The sequence below is a fragment of the Cygnus atratus genome, chromosome 8 (assembly GCF_013377495.2).
Source record: "Cygnus atratus isolate AKBS03 ecotype Queensland, Australia chromosome 8, CAtr_DNAZoo_HiC_assembly, whole genome shotgun sequence".
Lineage (NCBI taxonomy): Eukaryota > Metazoa > Chordata > Aves > Anseriformes > Anatidae > Cygnus > Cygnus atratus.
The window spans coordinates 22679665-22702389 of record NC_066369.1 but is presented as its reverse complement, the minus strand read 5'-3'; the positions used below and the strand labels follow the sequence as shown (position 1 = coordinate 22702389).

The following is a 22725-nucleotide window of genomic DNA, read 5'->3' as shown; positions in this document are numbered from 1 at the left end:
AAGTGCCAGATGACCTCTCTGGTCCCACAGGGTCCTTTACCCGCTGGCCAGCCTGGCTTCTTGTACCCAGCACGTTGGCTGGGTAGGAGATACCTGCCCACCTGTCCTGTCACACTGAGCCACAGCTGGTGCCTGATGAGCCCTCGGGTGGTCTTTAACTTCCAGGTCATCCCACAACAGTGTCCGGAGGGCTGAATAAGGCACTGGTAAATCTATTTGAAATTCTGCCTTCCTGCTGGGGAGGAGGAGAAGGTCAGGTCTCCAGAGGATTTGCCTTCCTGGTTGCTGAGCTGATAGAAATTTGAGGGAAAATAATCCACCGGAGTGCTCAAGGGGAGGGCTCTGGCAAGTGACTCTTCCCCCGGGCCTTGCAGAGCCTCTGGGGTTGCCGAATCCCCTCCAGAGGGGTGCCTGGCAAAGGGCTTCCCAGAAATGGGTGGACCTGATGTCGGTAGGGGGGTCCACGTGCCATCGGGTGGCTGTGCCATCTTGTCCCGGTCACCACAGCCAGCCCTGGTTCTGGAGGTGCCCGTGGCGGGCACGGGACCGCTGCCAGCAGCTCCTTTGGTCACGCACAGGAGCCGAAGGGCTTCACTCCCTCGATTGCTGTCAGATGTCTTTGACTCTTCAGGCTGCCTCCAGAGGCTCCCTCCAATCTGCCTCCACTTAAAAATGCAACGGGAGGCTTGGGAGGCTCGGCGGAGGCTGGTTCCTTACTCCCTCGCTTTGCCGCTATTTTTATCCCTTGCTAGAGTTCATTTCCTTTCTGGTGCATGGTTATTTTCTCTTTGAGGTTTTCTGTTGTTTGTTTATTTGTCCGTATCCTGCCCCCGCTCCCTCTCCGATCTGGGTGGCTCTTCCTTTGCTCCTGGTTTCTTTCCAACCGCTGGAGATGCAGCCCGGAGGCTTTTGGCAGCGCTGCGTGCAGTCATGAGATGGCCTTTGTGAACTGTTCAGCGGTTCAGGAGCTCGCCCAGGGCCACTTACCAGCACGTTTTGCTCTTCTCCTCCAGACCTGCAGTGCGCACTGGGATGCTCTGGTGCCTCGGTGTGAGCCGCGAGGGTCCCACCGCCTCCCCAGCCCCAGAAACCTGCTGCTCTCTGCTCCAGGAGAGGCTTGGCTTTTCTTCACCTTCAGCAGCTACTGGCTGAGCAAGCTATTAGGTTTTCTGTGCCTGGCTTTGTTCTGTTTTCTCACCCGGGATTTTTCCAGTCCCTTATTTCTCAGTCTTCGCATCCTCTCCGGCGAGGTCTCTCTTGGGTGCCAAATAGTTAAGCGCTGAGCCCGCGGCGAGGGATGGGTCCCAGCTGGAGTGATTGATGGCATTTTTATCTCTGTCTCTACAGCCAGTGTAAATGGGCTTGTGAAACACTCTTTCCACTCGAGATGCATGTTGGTGTTTCCTTAAATCTGAATCCCGCAGGACAAAGATCAAGCACATCTGAAACAGGCTCTTTGGATCAAGAATGCTGCTATATGAGAGACGTGTTACGCAGGCTTGGGGCTGTTTTACATGCCGTTCCCTGCTAGTTTGGAGCAGAGACATGGAATCACTCATCAGCTACGTCACGGCATGCCACTGGCGATGCCACCACGGTGTGAACCTTGGCAATGGGAAGTGGACGAATCCTGCCATAAATATTTAAACACCGCGCAAATCCTCTTTGTTTGCTCTTAAATGTTTATCCAGCTCGCCGGTGTAATTGGGTAGCCCATTATCCGCCTGTCTGCGTGGCGTGTGTGGGAAGCTGATATTACAACCCCCCGTATGAATCTTTGATATGAGAGCAAAATAAATGTACAAGTAAACGTGGGTTTTGTTTGGAGTGGCGGGAGCTGCATCGCTAATTCGGCTGCGGTCAGAACCCAAACGTGGGAAGTGCTCAGCGTGGTGTGTGGGAGGAGGAGGTTTTATTTAGCTGCGCGCCGCTTTCCCCGCTGCCTGCGCTTTCTGTTGCTGATGCTTACGTGCGAGCAGCCAGCGTTGGGGCAGCCCTGGGAACCCCACAAAAACGCAGCCGCTTCCTGCACCTCGCTTCTTCCTCTGCTTTGAGCTATCCGAGTGGCCTCGGTGAGGGACCAAGGACGGGCTGAGCTTTGGGATGGGTCACCGGGTATCCATGCCCTCCTGGTCCCTACGGAGGCAGCCGAGGCGACCTGGCTGATCTGGAAAGCTGCAGCTGGGAGGAGCGGGCTGCTTGGAGGGGGATATTAGAAGTGCAAGCGTCTCGGAAGCCTCGGTGATGGGTGCGGGATAAGCGCTCGTGGCAGACAGATTAGTCATCGGTTCCTGATACGGGATAATCGCTGGCTTGTCTGCTCTTTATCTGCGAGGGGGAGCGGAGATAAGGACGGACGTGGGGGAGGGAAGGAAAAGGCACGGAAAACTGAAACACGCTGCAGGCGGGGTGAACAGTCCTTGTTGTGCTGGTCTGTGATGGGAAGGAGCACGACTGGGTCGCGTGCGGTGCTGGTTCCCTTCTTCCCAACACGGGGCCGTGGGTGAAAGCCCCTGCGCTCGGCCAGGGGCTGTGGTCTCCTTTCTGCTGCTTCAAATCCCGTCCTAATTATGTTGTTCTGTCAGCTATAAATTATTTGCAGAGGGAGCAGCAGCATCCTCTCCCTTCAGCGCGGTGCGGGCAGTGCCTGGGGCTTGCTGGAACGAACAGCTCCTGGGCAACAATTATTAGCAGAAATTAAAGGAATTTTGTAAAGGACGTTAAATACAAATAGCTGGATCTTATCAGGTCAGGAGCATTCTCAGCCTTTGCTGGAGGAGCAAAACCCCTCGGGTTGATGTCCTCCCGTTTAGAAGCCAAGGAGAGAGAGAGTCGCCTTGCTGAGCAGACAGCCTGGAGCTGCCTTTCCATGAATCGGCTCCCAGTCAGCGCTGGGGCTTGCTTGGCACCCCACGTGGGAGCAGAGAGCGGTGGAAGCGGAGATGTCCGCTCCCTGGCCAGAGCCCAGTCAAGTGGGGAAGACATCATTAAGAATTAATTGGAAACATGGCTACAGCTTCCCCTGGCTGTCCATGCAGCCCTCTGCTCTTCCCATGCTGACTCCCTTCCTTGCTCAGGAAGAAGACGGTGGGAGAAGATGGCTAAAGTTGAGCCGGGCATCTTCTAGCCACAGTGCTCCTACGGAGCCCCCACTGGGAAATCTGAACAGTTTTTTTTTGGGGGGGAAAAGTTGTGTTTTTTTTTTTTTTAATTTTAGTTTAGTTTGGTTGTTGCAAACTGGCTCTGGTGCTACAAACCCTGTTGTCTCTTTTTCCTCCCTCCTTGTCCCCCAGGTGCTCCTGACCCCACTGCTGGAGCCAGCATCGATGACGAGAACTGCTGGCACCTGGACGAAGAGCAGGTCCGAGAGCAGGTGAAGCTGTTCCTATCTCAGGGAGGGTACTACGGCTCGGGGAAGCAGCTCAACTCCATGTTTGCCAAGGTGAGGAGGAGCTGGCTGCTCTCTTTTTCGCTGCGCTCCGCTCGACGTGTCACGTAGCCGGCGGCTCGCTGCCTGCCCTGGCACGGTGCCCGTCACAGCTGGGAATCTCTGCTCCAGTGCCTTCTTGCCCGGTCGCTGAGCTGGCGGTTGTAATCCAGGCTTTGGGTCAGCCTTGGGTTGTCCCACCCTCTCTCTAAGCAGGTCCCTGCATCCCAGGCAGCGGTTCCTGCATGAATTGGGGCTTTTCTCCCATCTCCCCATTGGCACTGTGGAGGGAAATCCAACCTGGCCACCTGCAGACCCTACCGAGACTGTGGAGAGATGGCACCAGCCTATGGGCTCTTCTCTTTCTTTGCATTAGGACCTTGTTTTTGGGTTCCTGATTGCTTGGTGCTCTTTGCTCAGCTGGACTCAAACCAGCCAGGTCACAGCATCATAACGTGTAGCCTGGACACCCAGGCTGTGAGGGAGCCGGGGGTTGGCATCCAGCTCTTAAACACCTCCAGGAGGCCATGGTTTGTCTCACAAAAACCTCGTCTCTGTCCTTCCCAGGTCCGGGAGATGCTGCGCATGAGGGACTCCAACGGGGCCAGGATGCTGACGCTGATAACGGAGCAGTTCATGGCTGACCCTCGGCTCTCCCTCTGGAGGCAGCAGGGAACAGGCATAACGGAGAAGTGCCGGCAGCTCTGGGACGAGCTGGGTAAGGGTCACCATCAGCAGCAGCGGGGTGGCCTGGGCTGCTGGGATATCAGAGCTCGTCCCGTGGGCTTTTGGGGCTCTACCAGAGCTCACCCCGCATCCTCAACCAGGCTGTGGGCAGAGACCCTGGCAGGTGCCAGAAGTTTGCTCTGTCCCCTGCTGGGGAAATCCTGGTGGGATGGCTGGATCAGGCCCAAAGTGCACGTTTCAACACTGTAAACAAACCAGCCCTTCTCCTGCAAAGGAGCCAGGGGTGATGGATGTGCAGTGGGTCTTGTCCCCTGTCGGGCTGGTGAAGTGTCTGCTGCAGTAAGTCATGGAAGAAGCCCCTCGTGTTTCTGTGCCTCAGAGGGAGGAAGGGATGAGGCCTTCGTTTGGTCTGTCTGCCTGCTGCTCAAGTTTTTTGGGGACTGTATTCTGGGGGAATGAGGCTTCTGTCTGTTCAGCACCTGTGTTTGGGGTGCTGCCCCAAAGCCTTAGTGAGGACAGAGGGGCTTGGCGAGGACATCCTGGGGGCTGGATGTAGCCCAGATGTGGAGGTGCCATTCCTGGAGGAACCACGATCCCAAGGGGGACAGGCAGATTCTTAAGACTTGCCCCATCTAACAAGTTTCTGCCTCCGCTGGTGCAGGTTTCTAGGGTGAGAGGTGAAGGATGGGCAATGCAGAGCCTGGCTTTAATAGAAATGCAACTCTGGGTAATTCTAGGTAAGCACCTTAGGCACCAGCTCAGCTGGCTGACACCGTAATATCATTAGAATAAAGCATTTAGATGACGTGAGCCAGCGGGGCTGGTTGTGTGGTAGAGTTTACCCAGCCCTTCTGGGCTCTCCTGGACATCTGGGGTCGTGGGTGAATAGTTTGGCTTGTGCCGTGGTTTCACCATGAGGCTGAGCTGTTCTGCAGCCTGGTAACAGGAGATGCTGTGGAAAGGCAGGGGCTCATGGGCTGGGACCAAAGGGATGTTGTAGAGCTAGAAGAAGGATGAGGTTGGGTGGTCCAAGGTCTGGAGCCCCATCTGTATGGGGAACAGCTATGCGGGTGCACGCATTTTGGTTCGGAGGAGAGACTTGGGGAAGGTATAATACACATGTAAAATCAGGAATGGCTCGTGAAGTTGCCAGGAGGCGAGCACAGGGCAAACTAAAGGTGTTTTTACCAAACTGCACTGTGAACTCCCTGCCATGGGACCCTCTGAGGCTGAAAGCTTATTGGAGGATGAAAATCACTTAGAAAGAGGGGGGAGAAACGGGCTGCTGAGCACAGGTGCCACTTCTCTTTCAAGAAGTCCTTGAATCACAGATTGTGGGAGGGTGGACGGCTTTCCCGGTGAAGTATCTCTCCACATTTGCCCTGCTCTTACAGCTTCCCTTAAGTGCCTGTCCCTGCCATGGGAGGTGGGATAGCAGGTAGGAGGATCTGCGGTCCCAGCCACTGGAGCAGGTCTCGGGGCAGGAATTTGTGAAGTTGGCCAATTAATTCTCCGTGCCATCAGCATCTGGAGCAGCAGCGCGGTGAATGACTGGCTTTCTGACCACCTCGAGAACCCCCTCCACGAAATCACACCACCCTAAGTGGTCTTGTCTGCAGAATACTCGATAACCGGCAGTCGGCTGCCAGGCTGCTTTCAAAACGTCCTCGACACGGTCTGTCTGCGCAGTGGGCTGGGGGCAGAAGCCCCCCCATGGAGTCTTCTCAGGGCAGCATTGCAGCAACGGGCAGGAACTCAGCCGGGAGCGCAGCCCAGGTGCCAAACAAATGCAGACGCAGCCGTGAGCATGGCCAGGCAGGACAGGATGCCTCGCTCCCGCCGGCGGTTCCCTGGATGGAAATAAGCACGCGGGCTCTGCAGAGCCGATCCGTGCTCGCCTGCCAAAAAGATATTTCCAGGATTTGGAATGGTTGGATGTGCAAGAATCCCGGAGAGGTGGCCAAATCCACCACGCCAGAATTTCCACATGGAAGAAAGCAAACACATCAGCGAAATGTGGATGGATGGGTGTCTAGGCAGGCCTGGATGCAGCAGTTTGCCCAGAACTACAGATGATTTGGTCTGCCTTCAAACCAGATATCTAAGCCCAGAGCCCTCCCTCTCGTCCAGCACACACGAAGGGTAAATGGTCAGGTTTGGGTCCTGGCCTAACCTTGCAAGGACCGGGTTGGTACACTTAATTTTTTGGTCAGCAAAGCAGGAGGAAGCAACAGCATGTCCCCATCAGCAGATGGCAAGGTGGCCAGGGAACATCAGGGCCATGATGAGACAGGATTGGTGTGACAGCAGGTGAGAAGTGGTGCTGGCCAGCACACGTCAGAGGGAGCAGCTCGCCCAGCATCACACTTGGGGAGAAGTGGGCATCTCTGTTTTGGGGGTGCCAAAGCTGCCCTGCGCCAGCACTGCTGAGCATTGCCAAATGGAGAGGGGCAGGAGGGGAAAGAGCCCCCCTGCCAGCTGCTGCAGCCAGCCCCAGACCTTATTTTGGGCAAGCGTTTAGTAATGAATCGTCGATTTTAACAAAGATTGCATCACCGACTTGCGTGGGATTGGAAGATCAGCCTTAAAGAAGATTGTGGATTTATACTGGGTAAAATGTAAAGGATTTTGCAGGATTTCGGAGTTCAAAAAAAAAAAAAAAAAGGCATCATTTGCATGTGTGTGTCTGCTGCCAACTGAACATCTATTGCCCCGTCTGCTGGGGAGCCAAGGGAAAGACCTGCTGGGTAGGGAGCTGCGTGGCGTGGGAGTACTTGCCCCGGCGCATTAGTACTTACGATTAAAGCCTAATTACAAAAAATAGACGAAAAACCAGCTGAAGTGCAGCCTGACCTTAATCTGCCTGGAGACGGGTTTATTTATCTCGGCCACTTGTTTACAGTGGGGAATTTCAGCAGATTAAGCTGGGGAGCGACCCTGTGGGAAACGGGAGAATTTCTTTGATGGTTTGGAAACTTCAGCGCAGGATCTGAGTGCCTGCCCTCCCTGGGGCCGGAGCTGGGGACGCCGGGGTGGGAAGGCTCTTATGACCCCCCCCCCCCCCCGCTCTCCACTCGGCCCTGTAATCAAAAAGTATTTTTGTTCAGAGGCTTAGCTTAATCGTGATCTGCCGTTTTGTTCCCCACTTAACCTTCTGCTGTCGGAAAGTTCAGATGAAGGTTTCTGCAGCGTGTGAGCAGACACAAAGTCTGACCCAGCGCAGCGTATCGGCGCGGGACGGGAGTCAGTCGTGTTGTCAGCTGATGTCACTTGGCCAAAGGACTCAGAAAACCTAACTTTTCCCTTTCCCAGACAACTATTCACATCTAGACAGATGCGAATCCCCCTCCCCTCCTTGTCCCCACCTCCCCACCCCATCTTCCCTGCTACAGGGGAACTCAGGGGCAAGGTATTTTGGCAGTCAAAGGGCGCCTCTGAGGGTTCCCAAAAATAGCCTGCGAAGTCATGAGGATCCCTAGGATCACATCTTGCCGGAGCTGCAGGAGCCAAAAACCCAGCGGGCTCATCACGTTCTTGGCCACGGCGGAGCCAGGGCACCGAGCCTCGTCACCGGCGCTCGGCTGAGCCGCGCTGCGTGTGCCCGTGGCCGCCCCGGGCTGAAAACTGAGCCCGAGGAATCCCCGGCAGTGATTTAAGGCTGCAGCCTGCGGCACGGGCAGGGGGAGGCAGGCGGTGCCGTGCTCTCCGCCACCAGAGGTGAAAGACAAAATCGGCTGAGATTTTTTTGGGTGAAACTCGTTAATGAGTTTGTGGGCGTTTGGGGGCCCGGGGGTGATGGGGGAGGAAAGAGATGGAGTTGCTGTCACATCTCTTTGTGTTCCCTGCTCTTGCTGCCCAGGGTGCTGGCGTTAGCCAAAAGATAATGTCTTTTTTTTCCATGTACAACTAACAGCTGCCCTTCAGCCCTGATGCTTCGGCCCCACGTGCAGCGTAATGTACAGGCCTTCAGCTGCTGCCAGCTCCTTCCCTGCATCCCAGCTTGTGGCTGTGCTGGCAGGAGACCTCCAAGATGCTGCTCAATTGCCTGCACACCCCAAAAACACCACCAAAGCTCTGCTTTGAGGAGAGGGAAGGGCAGGGCAATGTCTGGGAGTCACAGCTGAGCCCGGAGGTGCCGTGGTGGTCCTGGAACTGAGGGGCACCTCTGCCCGCGGGACACGCAGGGCGTGCGCCTGGGAGGGCTCTCGCTGCGAGACATCAAGCCAAGCTCCAGGTTCCTCTGCTGCAGTCTGGGGGCTACTGGGGATTAAAAAAAAGAAGAGGAGGATAAAAAAAAAAAAAGGAAGAAAATACACTAAATCTCCTTTTTAAATAGTTGAATGCAAATGGCCTGAAGAACAATGGCAGATGAAATAGCATTCTGAGCGGGCTTTAAAGCGCTGGGAACGTGGGTAGGATCAAAATCAGGTTAGTCTTTAGAGATACGGACTCTGCAGCTTGCCAGGATGTTTTTAAGCATGCTTTGATGTGTAGTTCAAACACTAGATTTGTCCTGGCAGACAGAAGCACTCACAAATTCATATACAGCTGGTCTCTTCTTCCCTCCTCCCCACTGTCCCCCATCTCATGAGATTATAATTTAGCTTCATTACAGAGGAGTTTTACTTTTATTTAAAAGCTGTCTAAATCCCCCTCCTGGGTCTGCGCATTATGCTGAAATGAGTTTACGGATGCCGATGAAAATGTTGCAGGCTTTCATGACGAGCGTGGCGGTGGAAAGGCAGAGGCTGGGTGGTGCCGGAGAGCTCTGCCACACGGGTCTGGCTTGGCACGTCCTTTATCTCTCGGCTTTGTTTAGGGGCGCTGTGGGTGTGCGTTGTGCTGAACCCACACTGCAAGCTGGAGGAGAAATCCTGCTGGCTCCGGCAGCTGCGGAAGTGGGGCGAGATGGATGTGTGTCCCCTGGAGGATGGCAATTACGGCAATGAGCTTCCCAACATCACCAACGCGCTCACACAGAGCTCCAGCCACAACCAAGGTGAGTTCAAGGATGGGGGAAAGGGACTCCAGCCCGTGGCCACGGGCTGCTGTGAAAGTCCATGAAAAAAAACACGTTTCCGTAAACGACACGTTCTTTGGTTCGAGGGGATTTGGGTTGGGTTTTCAGAAGTTTGCTTTCTGTGGGGTTCTGGGTTGTTCTGCTGAAAAGCTGATCCCCGTGGTGTCCGGGCGCAGCAGGCAGAAAGGCAGCTTGCGCTCAGCACCTCGGTCATGCAGACAAAAATCAGCACCTCGCTGGGTCCTGGCACGGGGCTGCAGCGGACGCTGAGCCCTGGCTCTGAGCTGCTCCCGCTGACGTCAATGGGAAGCTTACCCGGGGCTGTGCGGGGAGCTGAGCTACACCGTGCCGAGCACTTTTAAAGATCCCCCTCAAAACAAAACCCTGCAGAGCGAGCCCCGAGCGCATCGTGGAGCTTTGGTGAGCCCCAGGGCCACCAGCCGGGACCCCCATTCTGATGCAGAGCGGGCTTGCGGGAACACAGGTGGCCCCCGGTGCTGCTGGCTGTGAGGGTGTCAGCACCCAGTGAGTTGGTTTCCCGTGTTTTTCTGCTCTCATCCCGCGGGTGATGTCTCTGGGAGATGGAGAAAACCAAAACGGTTCTGTTTACGGACACTGATTTTAGATGCCTGAAAATGTTTGGTTATGTGCTGCAGCTGCGGTGAAGTTACGTGCCTTTTGAGCATAAAATCACTTCCAAAGGCCCCTTTCAAGCCATTTGGCCTTGGGGAAATTCAGACCTATGTGAACAGGCATGCAGAAGTTTTATAGAAAACCGATGCTGCCTGGGTTGGTGCGGAGCCGAACCCTGAAGCCTTTGCTGAGATGTGAAGGTAGGGAGTCGGCGGTGGAGCAGGGCCCTTTCCCTGGTTCCTGAGTCTTGTGTGCAGACTGCAGCAGAGAAGTCAAGCCAGGGCCGTTAAATGCAGTTCAGGTGCAGAGCATACACAGCGCAGCTTAGCTGTGAGGTTATTCTTTAATGCTAAAATGAAAAAAAAAGACGAAGCGTTCTTTGCTTTACAAAAGACTTTACGTTTAAGCACTTTCCCCCTTTCCTTTTGCCCGAGATAGCTATTAATTGAAACCCACTGCTCTTGCAGTGCCTCCGTCTGCAGCACCCTAACTGGCCCTTGGTGCATTACGTGCAGCCAGAGCTGCCGTGGAGCGAACTTCACCGTGCTGGTGCCGCCGGCCGCTCGCGGCGCCGCCCCGTCCCGTCCCACGTGCACATCGCCCGTCGGGAGCGGCTTGGTTTACACCTGGCCCTGCTCCAGGTCCCTCGTGGCCGGGACTCCCTGGTGCTCCCGGCCCCGCCGGGGACTCGCTCGGTATTCGGGGCAGGTCGCGTTGTCAGACGCACGCGGGATGTTTCCGAAGCGCCTCGCTCCGCCTGTGCCGAGGGCATCCCGGCTCGCCGAGCACCCCGAGCAGGCAGAAAGCAGAGCCCGGAGGTGTCCTAGGGCTGCTGTTTGTGGATATGCAAACACTGCTGCAAATTCTTGCCAGCCTCCTTTGTTCGCGAGGGATAACGGCTGATTCCCCCAAATCCTTCCCGTTAAAGTAAACCTGCTGACGGGCGAGGGCTTGGTTCCATACGCGCGAACACCTGTTTAATTTCTAGCCACCTCGGGGTGCCTGCAGCGTTCGGGCTAATTGCTTGTTGCCATCGTTTCCAGAGCGTGTTTACCCAGCCTGGCGGCTCAGCCCTGAGCAGAGCCCTTTGTTTTCCCCTCCCGAACGCGTTGAGCTCAGCCGGTTTGCAGAACGCAGGACCAGCGTTGCGCCGTGTTCGGGGCTCCCTGTTTTGCAACCTGCTTTTTGCCCTCCTGCTTCCAGCGTGGCCGGGGCGATAGCAGGGGGGCTGCAGACGGCCCTTCTCCTCCCGACGCTGCCTGCCTGTTCTGGCCGGGCTGAAATTCTCCTCCTGCCCCGCAGGTCCCAGACGGGAAGCAGGCAGTTACCTGCTCCTGCTGCCTGGCAGCGCTGTCTGCACAAAACGAAAGCCTCTCGGAAATTTCAGCCTGGATGAGCCAGAGCAGGCAGTTCCTAGATTCACCGGAGAGCAATAAGCAGCAGCCAGATTTGTTGCAAGGATCAGCCCCATTGTGTGGGCAAACACCCCGTGTAGGGAGGGAGAAGGACCACGCGGATGGGCATGAGTCTAGCAAGCAGGCTGTTCTGTTTTTTTCTGCCGTTAATACACCGCGAGCCTCATTAATGCATTAATACATAACGAGTCGTGTTGTTTTTGGTTGCACGCTAGCATTCGATACCTTTAAAAATGTCACTTAAGCTGCAGAGCAGCTGTGAGCACAGACAGTTGCTGCTGCAAAGCAGTGGGGTTTAAGATGATGCCCCCCCTCCCTCCCCAGCCCTCCTGCTGCCCTGCGGTGTTTGCTGGGGAAGCAGCAGCTCCCCTACATTACCCGGAGGATAATGAGATGCTCTCAGGCTTCCCTTCGTGACTTCCAGCCTGTCAAACTGCGGGGTGATCCTGGGGCTGAGGTTGCAGATGGCTCACGCGGGAGCTGCTCGGGGGCTCTGACAGTTTTTTTCTCTTCGCAGACTCGCTGGCCAGGCCCCGCCGAACCGTGTTCACCCGGGCCATCGAGGGCTGTGACCTGCACTGGCAGGACAGCCACTTGCAGCGCATCATTAGCAGCGACTTCTACGTGTCCCCGTCCTACCAGCGGGAGGGCGAGAGCCTGCTCTTCAACTCCCAGGGGCAGCCCCTGTGGCTCGGTAAGGATCCAAAACAGCAGCCCTCGGGTGGCCGGGGTGGGTAGGGCTGCTCGTGGAGAACAGCCACCTGAGGCATCAAAGAAGCTTTGCTACCTCGCATCCTTTCAAGCTTCAACATCCTAACGTGAAAAAAACTCCACATCCTAAACTGCAAACCCTCAACAACCATGTGTCCCAGGAGGAGAGGGCGTGAGACAGGGCTTGGGGGGTTCCTGGTGGCTCAGGCTGACCCCAAAATGCATTTGTCAGGTTGGCACTGAGCAAGCCCCCTGCTGCTGGGAGCGTGGGTGCCTCATCCCCACAGCAAGGAGGTGAATATACAGATACTGAAGGTCACAGCCTGACCTGTGCTGTCTTAGATAAAGCAGGAGAGATCATTTCTCCTCTGGGAAGGATTTTCCGTAGCAGCAGGTCTTCTCCCCAAGCAGCTGTAGGTGGTGGTGTGGGGCTGGTGCCTCCCGGGACTCAAGCGGTCTAGCAGGGACACGATGGCCCCAGCTCCCCTTCCCCTGGTATAACCTGGGCTCTGGTGAGCCCTTGGGCCAAGCTGGTTTGTGCCCGTTGTTTTTCTGGTGCAGTTGCCTTGATTTTGGATTTTGCGCTTTCGCAGCACACCTTCAGGGACCCTGTGCTGGGAGAGGAGTGTGATTTGTCAGCAGCTCGCAGCAGTGAGAAGCTGAATATTTCATCCACTTAGCAAATGAATAGAGGGAGCAACAAGAAGCTCTTTTGTAGATGTGTTTGTTCTTAAACCTTCCTCCTATTCCTTTCTGGTGACCTCTGGGACATGGAAACCCCATTTGTGGAGGTGGCTGTCTGCGTTTCCAGAGCTCTCTGATCTCTTCCAGGAATAGAACGATCCCTCTGCTAGAACTTTAGATCTTCTGTGTTTGCCTTTATTTTCTTTTCCCCCCTTGGTAGGACATTTGGCAAGAAAATGGGATTTTTGCTGCTTGTTATGCAGCATGGCATGTCATCTGCTCCCGCTAATTTCTCACTCAGTCATAATCCTCTCCACAGTTGCTTGTGATTTCAGGTGAGCAATGAGCAGCAGGAGCAGATGAATTTCTAAGCAACTGTGAGCCTTGCGGGGGGTTCACGCGACTGTTCCTAATAATAAAACACCAGGCAGGAGAGCTGCAGAAGAGACGGGGTCTCTGCAGAGCGCGCTCCATGCAGTCATCAAGGAGGCAGTTCAAATGTCAGCCGAAATTGCCAGTGTCCCCAGCGCAGAGCTGAGTGCTCGCTGCCTCCTCCCATGTGTCTCCTGCGTAGTGAGAGCAGAGAGAATTGTTTCAGGAGACGGTAAGAAACGTTTGGGTGAGCAGCAATGAAAGAAATCACTGTAAAACGTGCAGGCTTTAGGAGCAACGAGGGGCAGTGTTGTATTCGGAGCTGTCATACTGCAGCAGTGGCGCGTTGGAAACGCTTCCACTAGATAAGGTTGGTGGAAGTCAGGATTTAGGAACTGAAATGGCTGCTGCAGGCTGGACGTGGTGACAGTGCCATTAGTATTCCCCGTAGGCAGCCCTGCCAGGAGCAAGGAGAAAGGCAGGACTTCAACGCAGTGAGCAGGCGTTGAGCTGGGGAGTGGGGAAGATGAGTAGAGGATGCCCTGAAGCCTGCTGCTGCCAGGTTCTCTCCCCACTTCAATAACACCCCCGAATGTCTGTGCTCAGCCACCCCACGTGCGTGACCTTGCCTTGCAGAGCACGTCCCGACAGCCTGCGCTCGGGTGGACGCCCTGCGCTCCCACGGCTACCCCCGGGAAGCTCTCCGGCTAACTGTTGCCATCATCAACACCCTGCGACTGCAGCAGCAAAGGCAGCTGGAAATATATAAGCATCAGAAGAAAGGTAAGGAGCAGAGGTGCTGGAGAAGGGTCCCACCGGGTCTGGCTGGGATGTCCCAGTGGTGGAGGAGATGTTCTCACAGAGCACTGCTGCCCCATCCAGGGCAAATGAGCCATCCCGTTACGGACTCATCCCAAATGAGTCTGTAAGCTGCAGGTCTGGCTTTATGGACGTCCGTGTGTCCTCCTGGAACTGAGGATGAGCTGCTGCACCTCATACAGCCTTAAAGACACCTTTTTGTGTTGGGTGCCTGCTCCCCCTGTTGTCTGTGGCAGCCTGTGTTATGCCTGCTCTGAACTTCGTGGACCTTGCAAACTTCCCATGGCCTCTGTTCCCTGGAGGTCGGGGTGTCGCAAGCCCCTGGGATAAGAACAGGCCTTTGGTCTTGGAGTCCTCTCCGGGTGCAGAACTCATCTTTAAATTCCCCACTTTTAACTTCTTTTTCCCCCCCTTATTTTGCAGAGCTGCTGCAGCGAGGAGCAACAACCATCACCAACCTGGAGGGCTGGGTTGGCCACCCTCTGAACCCCATCGGCTGCCTCTTTCTCACCCTGACCGAAGCTTGTAGATTAGAAGAGGAAAATTGCCTTGAAATCTCAGGTACCGGCTGCTCCCCTTGCTCTCTGCCAGCCGACTCCAGCTGAGCCAAGCCCAACCAGCATCCCCTGGGTGCAGGGCTTGGCCTCAGCAGTCCTGGGCTTCAAACCTCCCCTGTCTTCAGCCCTGGGGTTTGCAGCAGAGCAGGATAGCTGCAAACAGAGCCAGGCCAGGGAGTGCCAGCCCATGGGAAGGCTCTGGTGTCAGCTGTGGCCCTGTTGCACATGTCTCAGGTCTCCTTTGTCTCCTAGCTGAGAACAAGAAGGGGGGTGAAGCCCCGTATCTCCCACAGGGAGCTTTTATCCATCATCCCTGGGTAACCGAAGGCAGGCAGCAAGGGAAGCATTGGGTCTTGCTTCTGAATTTGAGAGTTTTTCCCTCTGCTTCTGTTCTCCCACCTAGGGAGACTCCCCTAACCCTGCTGCATCTCTCCCCCTTCTTCCAGACACCGGGGACTCCAAACCCCCAGTCTACCAACACGTGCCCGTCGTGACCGGCAGCCAAGACAGCGGCGAGTCCTACCTGTCCCTGGCCTTAGAGGTGGCCCTGATGGGCATGGGCCAGCAGAGAGTGATGCCCGAAGGCCTCTACGCCCAGGACAAGGTGTGCCGCAACGAGGAGCAGATCATCGCCCGGCTGCAGGACCTGGAGCTGGACCCGGTGCTGGTGCAGACCCTTCGGAAGCAATGCATCCTGCTGCTGGAAGGTGGGGGCTTGGCGCGCGGCTCAGGCTCAGATTTACTGACATCTCCCAAGGGTGCCCCTTCCAAGGTTTATGCCTGTCTGATCCAGTCCTGGCTTCTTCCTCTGTGCACATGGTGCTGAGTCTGCAGGCTGGCTGCTCCAACACAGAGCCCTGGTCTGGCAAAGCAAGGGTTTGCTGACCTCCCCAGGGTGAGACAGCCTTTTAAAGGCTTTATGGAGAAGGGTGCTAACCATATCACCTCCGTTTCTGAGGCATTCTGTACTTGAAATGGTTTTTAAGAAAGGAGTGAGCAGCCGTTTGCCCCGACTAATGCACCAGGGAGCTGTTGAGCAGATGCTTATAGCTTTGGGGTGGCACGAACCCCAGCCACAGATACCACAACGATGGCTGATGGGTTCTGCTTGCACCTAGGTGGTCCCTTCAGTGGTCTGGGAGAAGTGATCCACCGCGAGAGCGTCCCCATGCACACCTTTGCCAAATACCTGTTCTCTGCCCTGCTGCCCCACGACGCGGACCTGGCGTACAAGCTGGCTTTGCGGGCCATGAGGTTGGTGCATGTTTTGTTCTGTTCCTGCCCCCCCAGTTTGCCTCTCTTCTCTGCCCCGCTGAGAAGCCAGGATTTTTGTAACCCAACAGCGAGGGTGGGTGCAGAGGCAGCTCAGGCTTGTCTCCCCTGGCATGCTGTGCAGTGTGAGGAGACTCCCACTATCGTTTGGGTGATTCCTGGTGTTCAAGTCCTAGCTGTAGGGACTTGTGTGGGCCTGGTGATGTCTGTGGGTCACCACCCAGCCTTGCACTGCTGTTGCCCAGCCCCTCGCAGCAGCTCACCTGAAGCTGGACCTCTGCCTGCCTGTCCTGGTGATAGTGTCCTCCTCTGGAGCAGGTCCCAGGCACGGTGCTCTCATCTGCCTCCTGCCTCCACAGCCTTGGGCACCCTGCAGCCCTCCCTGCCCACAGGGAAGGCTGTTACCCACTGGGCAGGCCCCAGCACAGACGGAGGGATGATTTGCTCCGGGCTCCAGGATGTGCCAGGGTAAATTCTGAAACCCCTGTGCCCTGGGACGAGCTTCTCAGGACAGCCAGACCTGCTCTCCGGGGGGTGCCCCAAGCCTGTGAGCAGGGGAAGCAGAGAAGTCTGACGCTCTCAGTGTCCAGGGGGACAATTTCCTTCCTGCATGCCCTGGCTGGGCATGGAGTCAGTGACACCAGCACTGACTCACGTCAGGAAGTGGAGGTGTGGAAGGGCTGACGCAGTTTTGTCACCGTGGCAGGTGAAGCGAGGCTCCTGTTCCCCTTCCCTTGGCTTACCGAGTGTTTCAGGCTTTGCAGTGTCACCATACGGGCAGGTAACCAAAACCCGCTGCAGAGGCCCTGGGGGAACGTGCTGCTGCTTCTGATCATAGCCGGGCATTTTAAGAAGAACCAGATGATAAAGCCAGGAGTTCTGCCGGGCGCTTTGACATGAAAGGCGCGGAGAGGAAGGCGGGCTTTCTCTTCATTTTTTTTTTTTTATTTTTTTCCGAGGCTCACGTTTTTCCTTACAAGTTTATAAATCACTTCACGGGTCATTCCCCTCCTTTCAAGTAGGGCTGAGAGATTGATCCCCGTGCCCATGTGCTGCGCACACAGCCCGCGAGCCCCTGCACGTGCACAGCAGCAGGAGGTTTTCAAAGGCATCGTGGCGGGGCGGCTGCCTGGATGCAGCCCCCTCCTCGCCCCACCGCTGCCTCAGGAGCGGGAACGAAGCCAGGGCCGGTCTGACGTTACCTCCTCCCGTTTGTCCTTCAGGTTGCCCGTGCTGGAGACCACGGCACCGTCCGGCGACGTGAGCCACCCACACCACCTGGTGTCGGTGGTCCCCAGCAGGTACCCGCGCTGGTTCACCCTGGGGCACCTGGAGTCACAGCAGTGCGAGCTGGCCTCCACCATGCTCACGGCGGCCAAAGGTTGGTGCGGGACCAGCGCTGGCTACGCTGTGCCTCCAGGCATGGGGGAGATGGGGAGATCGGGGGGGGACAGAGATTCCCAAGGGCTGGGGAGCACAAGCAATGGGGAGCGGTATTGCAGGAGTGATGGGAAGGGGACCTAGGAGTGCTGGGATGGGGAGCACCAACCAGCCCCTTCAGAAATGGGAACCCCTTCCTCGTGGTGCTCGGTCCTCTGGGATGTGGGTGATGAGATGTAGCTGCACTGAAAGGCTTTTACTGGGGAAAACAGGGAGCTTCTGTTTCCCTTCCTTCAAGCATGGGGCTTCTTCAGCCTCAGCTGGACAGGAGGTCCCCAGGAGGTGTGGGCAGCCCTCTGGGGATATTGACCAGAGCTCCAGGAGCCCCAGGCAGTGCCCCTGGGTGACACTGGACCATGCCTGCCCTGTGGCAGGGAACATCCCCTGATCCACAAGATTTTCACTAAACTTCCATTTGTCCAGATGCTTTAGGGCAGCAAACCCACCAGGACAGCAAACACCTGGTGCCCAGCGAGGGCTGGCGAGGTGAGCAACCCCAGCCTGGCCAGGAAGGTGGTGGCTGTGCCATCAGAGAGCTCCAGCCTCGCTGTCCTTGTAGCCTCCTTCACCTCTCTGCTTGTCCAGGGCTGCTGGTGCCATGCTCCCCCCTCGCAGGGACCTGATGGAGATTTGTTTCCCGGATGGAAGTGGCTTAGTTTTGTAGCCCCTCATGAGGATGAGAGTTTTATGCTGGGGTTGTAGGGCTGGTGGATTGGTTCTCCCACCGTGCCTTTCCCTGGGTGTTCCCCTGCTGCAGCATGTCCCGATGCGATCCTGTGTCCTCGCAGCATTTCTCACCCACGCCCCCGCTAGCCATTTTAGGGAGATTTGGATTTTGGTGGCGGTGCAAGCGGCTGCTGTGGGTGGCAGGCAATATATTTAGCTATTAGTCATCTGAGATGTCTGTGTGTGCCCAGGTGCAGCTCTAGGGTTTTCACATTGCTGCGCGTTTTTTTTATTTTCTTTGCTCGAGGCTCATCTGCTCAGCTGGTGACTATGGGAGTAGAAACACGAGCCTGGAGCAAGGCAGAGGGGCTGATGTGACATGGCAGCATCTGTTCTGTGCCCACACCAAAGGTCCCTCTCCCCACCCTATGTCCCACAGGGGCTGGTAGGAGGTGCTGATGTCCCCTGCAAGGCTCTGAGCTGGGGGGGACAGGTTTGGGGCGGAGTGGCTGCCCAGGGAGCTGGAAGGTGGTTTGCAGTGGAGCATCGCGGTGTTGCGGCCAGTGAGGGCATGAATGGACAGCATGTTCTGGGTGATGGAGCAGAGCTTGACGTTACTGAGCCCTTCCTGGGGCTCTGGAGGGCTGAGGGTGCTGCTGCTCAGGGCCTGGAGCTCCCTGCTGATGCACCAGAACATGTCTGGGATCACTCAGGTTGTTCATCCTCTGCGTGGGAGTATGGCCTCGGGCCAGTATGGATGCTGTGGCTCTGTTGCCTCCTAGGGCTCAAGTTGAAGGGATTAGAGCAGGTCCTGGAGGCCAGGGCTTGACTCTGTGGCCTGGGCTGCTCCTTGCTTCTCTGTCTCAGGTTCCTGCTGGTCTCACAGCGGAGTGCGTGGTGGGGAAGACACCCCATTTTGCTGTTGTACCTCAGGGCCTGATCAGCATCCCTTCATGTGCACGTCTAGAGGGGCTGGTTCACCACCTGGTGCAGGCAGGAGATGGGGCCGGGGGAAGGTTGAGGGGAGGCTCAGCTGCCTGACCATCCTTGCCTGCGCCTAGGGGATATGCTGCGCCTGCGCACGGTGCTGGAGGCCATTCAGAAGAACATCCACTCCTCCTCCTTGATCTTCAAGCTGGCCCAGGACGCGTTCAAGATTGCCACACCAGCCGACAGCAACTCGGACACGACACTCCTCAACGTGGCGCTGGAGCTGGGGCTCCAGGTACGAGATAACGCGGGGGATGGCGGTGGCCCTTCTGCCCCCCTAATTGTGGGACCTGGTCTTCCACCAAGTAGGTGGTCCCCCATGGCACATAGGACTCACGTGGAAGGGGTAAATTCATCATCGTGTGGCCTTGAGTGGGTAAGCTCAGCCCCCAGGCCCCTGCAGTGGTTTGAAGAAGATTTTGGGTGAGGCAGCACCTGAGAACTTCATGGCGAGCTGATCGCGAACAGGGCCATGGGGAATTTGGGGGAGCCCCATGGTGTTGGTGGTCTCAGTGGAGCCCCGTAGAATAGCTGGTCACCCCATGTTTGCCTTGCAGGTGATGCGCATGACCCTGTCCACCCTCAACTGGCGGCGGCGGGAGATGGTGAGGTGGCTGGTGACGTGCGCTACAGAAGTGGGTGAGTGCCTAGAGTGAAACCCTAGGCTTGGGTTTCAAGCTCTCCTGGCTCTTCCCTGACCCCTGTGTCTCTTGCAGGGGTGAGGGCCCTGGTGAGCATCCTGCAGAGCTGGTACTCGCTGTTCACCCCCACGGAAGCCACCAGCATCGTGGCGGCCACAGTGATGTCCCACAACACCATCCTGCGCCTGAGCCTGGACTACCCGCAGCGGGAGGAGCTGGCCAGCTGCGCCCGCACCCTGGCCCTGCAGTGCGCCATGAAGGACCCGCAGAACTGCGCCCTGTCCGCCCTCACCCTCTGCGAGAAGGACCACATCGCCTTCGAGACCGCCTACCAGATCGTCATCGACGCCGCCTCCACCGGCATGACCTACACCCAGCTCTTCACCATCGCCCGCTACATGGAGCACCGGGGCTACCCGCTGCGGGCCTTCAAGCTGGCCTCGCTGGCCATGACGCATCTCAACCTGGCCTACAACCAGGACACTCACCCGGCCATCAACGACGTGCTCTGGGCCTGCGCCTTGAGCCACTCTCTGGGCAAAAACGAGCTGGCAGCCATCATCCCGCTGGTGGTGAAGAGCGTGCACTGTGCCACGGTGCTGTCGGACATCCTCCGCCGCTGTACCATGACGGCCCCAGGCCTGGCCGGCATCCCTGGCCGCAGGAACTCGGGGAAGCTGATGTCCACCGACAAAGCACCCCTGCGGCAGCTGCTGGACGCCACGATAAGCGCGTACATCAACACCACCCACTCCCGGCTCACCCACATCAGCCCGCGGCACTACGGGGAGTTCATCGAGTTCCTCAGCAAGGCCAGGGAGACCTTCCTCCTGGCGCAGGACGGGCACATACAGTTCGCCCAGTTCATTGACAATCTCAAACAAATCTATAAAGGCAAGAAAAAACTGATGCTGCTGGTGCGGGAACGGTTTGGGTGAGCCCCGGCTGCCGCCACTCTCACGGCAGGGTCCGGCCGTGGCACGGGGACTCAGGAGAGAAGAAGGAAGGAGAGCGGAGAAGACCTTCCCCCCATTGGCAGAGGCTGCTCTGTTCTGTTCTTCTGTTTCTTTTTTATTTTTTCTTCTTTTTTTTGTTAATTTTATTTTCTTTCTCGGATTTAACCATTTCACACGCTGAGAGGATCCAGATTCCTTGGGCACAAACCAAAAGGCAACCACGGGAAAAAGGATGGTTTGCTCAGCCCCTGCCCTCCCTTGCCAATACCAAAAGCTAACCTGGAAATCTAATACCTCTTTCCTGAAGGAAGTGGTCGCTGGAGGGATCCGAAGGTTGCAAAGTGCAAAAATCTTTAAAAATTATGTTGGGGGAAAAAACAAAGAGCAAGCAAAGAAACCCGCAACACTAGAACCTCATGCGTCACCAAAAGCGATGGCTTTGCAGAGCGCTTCTCCCGCCCGCCCGAGACATGCAAACTCCTCTATTTGTGAAGATACTTCAATAAAACAAGTTAAAGTAACTGTTCTCAGGGATTGCTTACTAAAAGTAACACAAAAAAAAAGCATTTATGATACTGTAAATACTATAGTATATGTGTCAATTATTAAATTGTAAAGTTATAATTATTTATAATTCTGTCTTTTATTTGGGGGATACTTGAAATTGTCGTGGGCTGGGGCGATTATTTTTATTATTGCTATTATTATTATTATTATTATAACTATTATTTAAAGACAAAAAAAAACAAACACAACCACAGACAAAAAGAGGAGGAGGCACATGAACATTCTCAGGTTTCCACGGCATTGTCGGCAGCAAGAAAAGGGTATGGGGGGAGGCAAACGTCCGCTCAACTCGGAGCCCTGGGACGGACAGACGGACGGATGGACGGAGGGAGGAGCAGCAGCCCAGCACTTGAGGACAGCGAAGGAAGGGACTCGGCAGCACTTTCTGGGACGCACACGGACGCTGGCAGAGGACGGCGCAGGAGCGGCGTGGGCCCCTCGGACGTCGCCCGGTTTTTCGCCTTCTCCCCGCGGGCGCCCGTGTGAGTGTGCGAGGTGCGTGGGTGCGTGCGCGCCAAGGGGTGCCTTTCTGCTGGGAGGGAGCGGGGCCGGGGCAGCCACACGCTGCCGTGGGGTGTCTGGGCTTCCCTCTGCCATCCCACCCCGCGGGGAAGGCAGGGATGCTCAGCCCTGTCCCAGCTGCGCCAACCCGCAGCAGTCTTCGGCCCCTGGCCAGCGGCTCTTAGGTTTTGCTTCATTTTTTTCCGACGGGTCGGGAGGGCTGGGGGGGCCGGGGCCAGTCTGGACGGTGACTTGTAGTTAGAGAATGTGGGCTAGTTATCTGCTGTCTGGTTTGACTTTTATTTTTGGAAAGTGACTTTTGTCCGCGCTCCGGCCAGGAAACCAATTGTACTCGGTATCTGTCGCCACCGAAATAGCATTCTTCAACCAGTCTGTTTCTCTTTTTTTCTTTTTTCTTTTTTTTTTTTTTGTGTGTGCGTGCGTGTATGTGTGTGTGCGACCTCTTCATCTGATGTTTAATAATAAAAGGGATGAACGTTACTGCGTGTATCTACTTTGTTTTTCTGAAGCTGGAGGGGGCTCCGGACAGCCCGGCCAATGCAAGCAGGGCACATCCCCGGGGTACGAGGCAGCACCGCTCTCCGAGGCATCTCAGCTCCCTGTGGCACGCAGCTCCTGCACCCCAAGGGAGGGGCACAGAGCAGCGGTGGAGCAAGCGGCAGCTGGGCCTTGCTTCACCCTGCACTGCACTGAGTGTGCTGGGGTGTGGGATGTGGTGATGCAGTGTTGTGTCCCCAGCACCCCAGGGTGCTTTCTGCAGGATTTGCTGAGCCCCAGGCAGAATTGGCCCCCAGGGATCAGAGGAGATGAGGAAATGTGGGTCTGGGCAGAGATCTGAAGGTCCAGCAGGACAGTCCCAGAAAGGCTGTAGGAGGGTGAGAAGGGTGATGGCTGTGCTGTCTGCTGCTGTCCCAGCCAGTGCAGCAGCGTGCTGGTGGTGCTGGTGGGTCGAGGGTGCTGTCCCGCAGGTGAATCCTGCTGGGTCTCCCACCCACACTGGGACACCCTGGATCAGTGTCACGCTGCCCGTTTTCACCTGAGCAGGGCTGTGGCACTGCTCACGCTGAGCTCGGGGCAGCAGCAGGGTGCGAGCCCCAAGCTCCCCGTCTGTGATGCTGCCAGCCGCAGGCACCCCTTCCCTGGCGGGGCTGAGCGCATCCTTAGTGCCAGGAGGTGCCCTCTGTATTCCTGCAGGCACCTGGCACAATACACACGGCCTGGCAGGGAGCAGCATCGCCCACTTGCCAGGTGTCCCTGCTTCCCCATCCTGACCCCAGGATGAAGGTCGGTGGTTCCCCTGACCTCTTTGTGCCCCGCTGGCAGCGCTGCTCAGCTTCTCCAGGGCT

The 22725-nt window shown here is 56.5% G+C and overlaps 1 protein-coding gene across 1 annotated transcript in view; it reads left to right on the top strand.

Moving 5' to 3' along the window:
- ZSWIM5 (zinc finger SWIM-type containing 5) overlaps positions 1 to 22623 on the top strand; it is a 93011-nt gene extending 70388 nt beyond the window's left edge. The window contains 12 exon segments of the mRNA XM_035537461.2: positions 3294 to 3442; positions 3995 to 4145; positions 8934 to 9113; positions 11700 to 11876; positions 13586 to 13732; positions 14192 to 14329; positions 14772 to 15032; positions 15444 to 15579; positions 16821 to 16978; positions 18765 to 18928; positions 19251 to 19332; positions 19410 to 22623. Of these exon segments, the coding sequence (XP_035393354.1) occupies positions 3294 to 3442; positions 3995 to 4145; positions 8934 to 9113; positions 11700 to 11876; positions 13586 to 13732; positions 14192 to 14329; positions 14772 to 15032; positions 15444 to 15579; positions 16821 to 16978; positions 18765 to 18928; positions 19251 to 19332; positions 19410 to 20272 (2606 nt within the window). The 3' untranslated portion in view covers positions 20273 to 22623.
- The last annotated feature ends 102 nt before the right edge of the window (positions 22624 to 22725 follow it).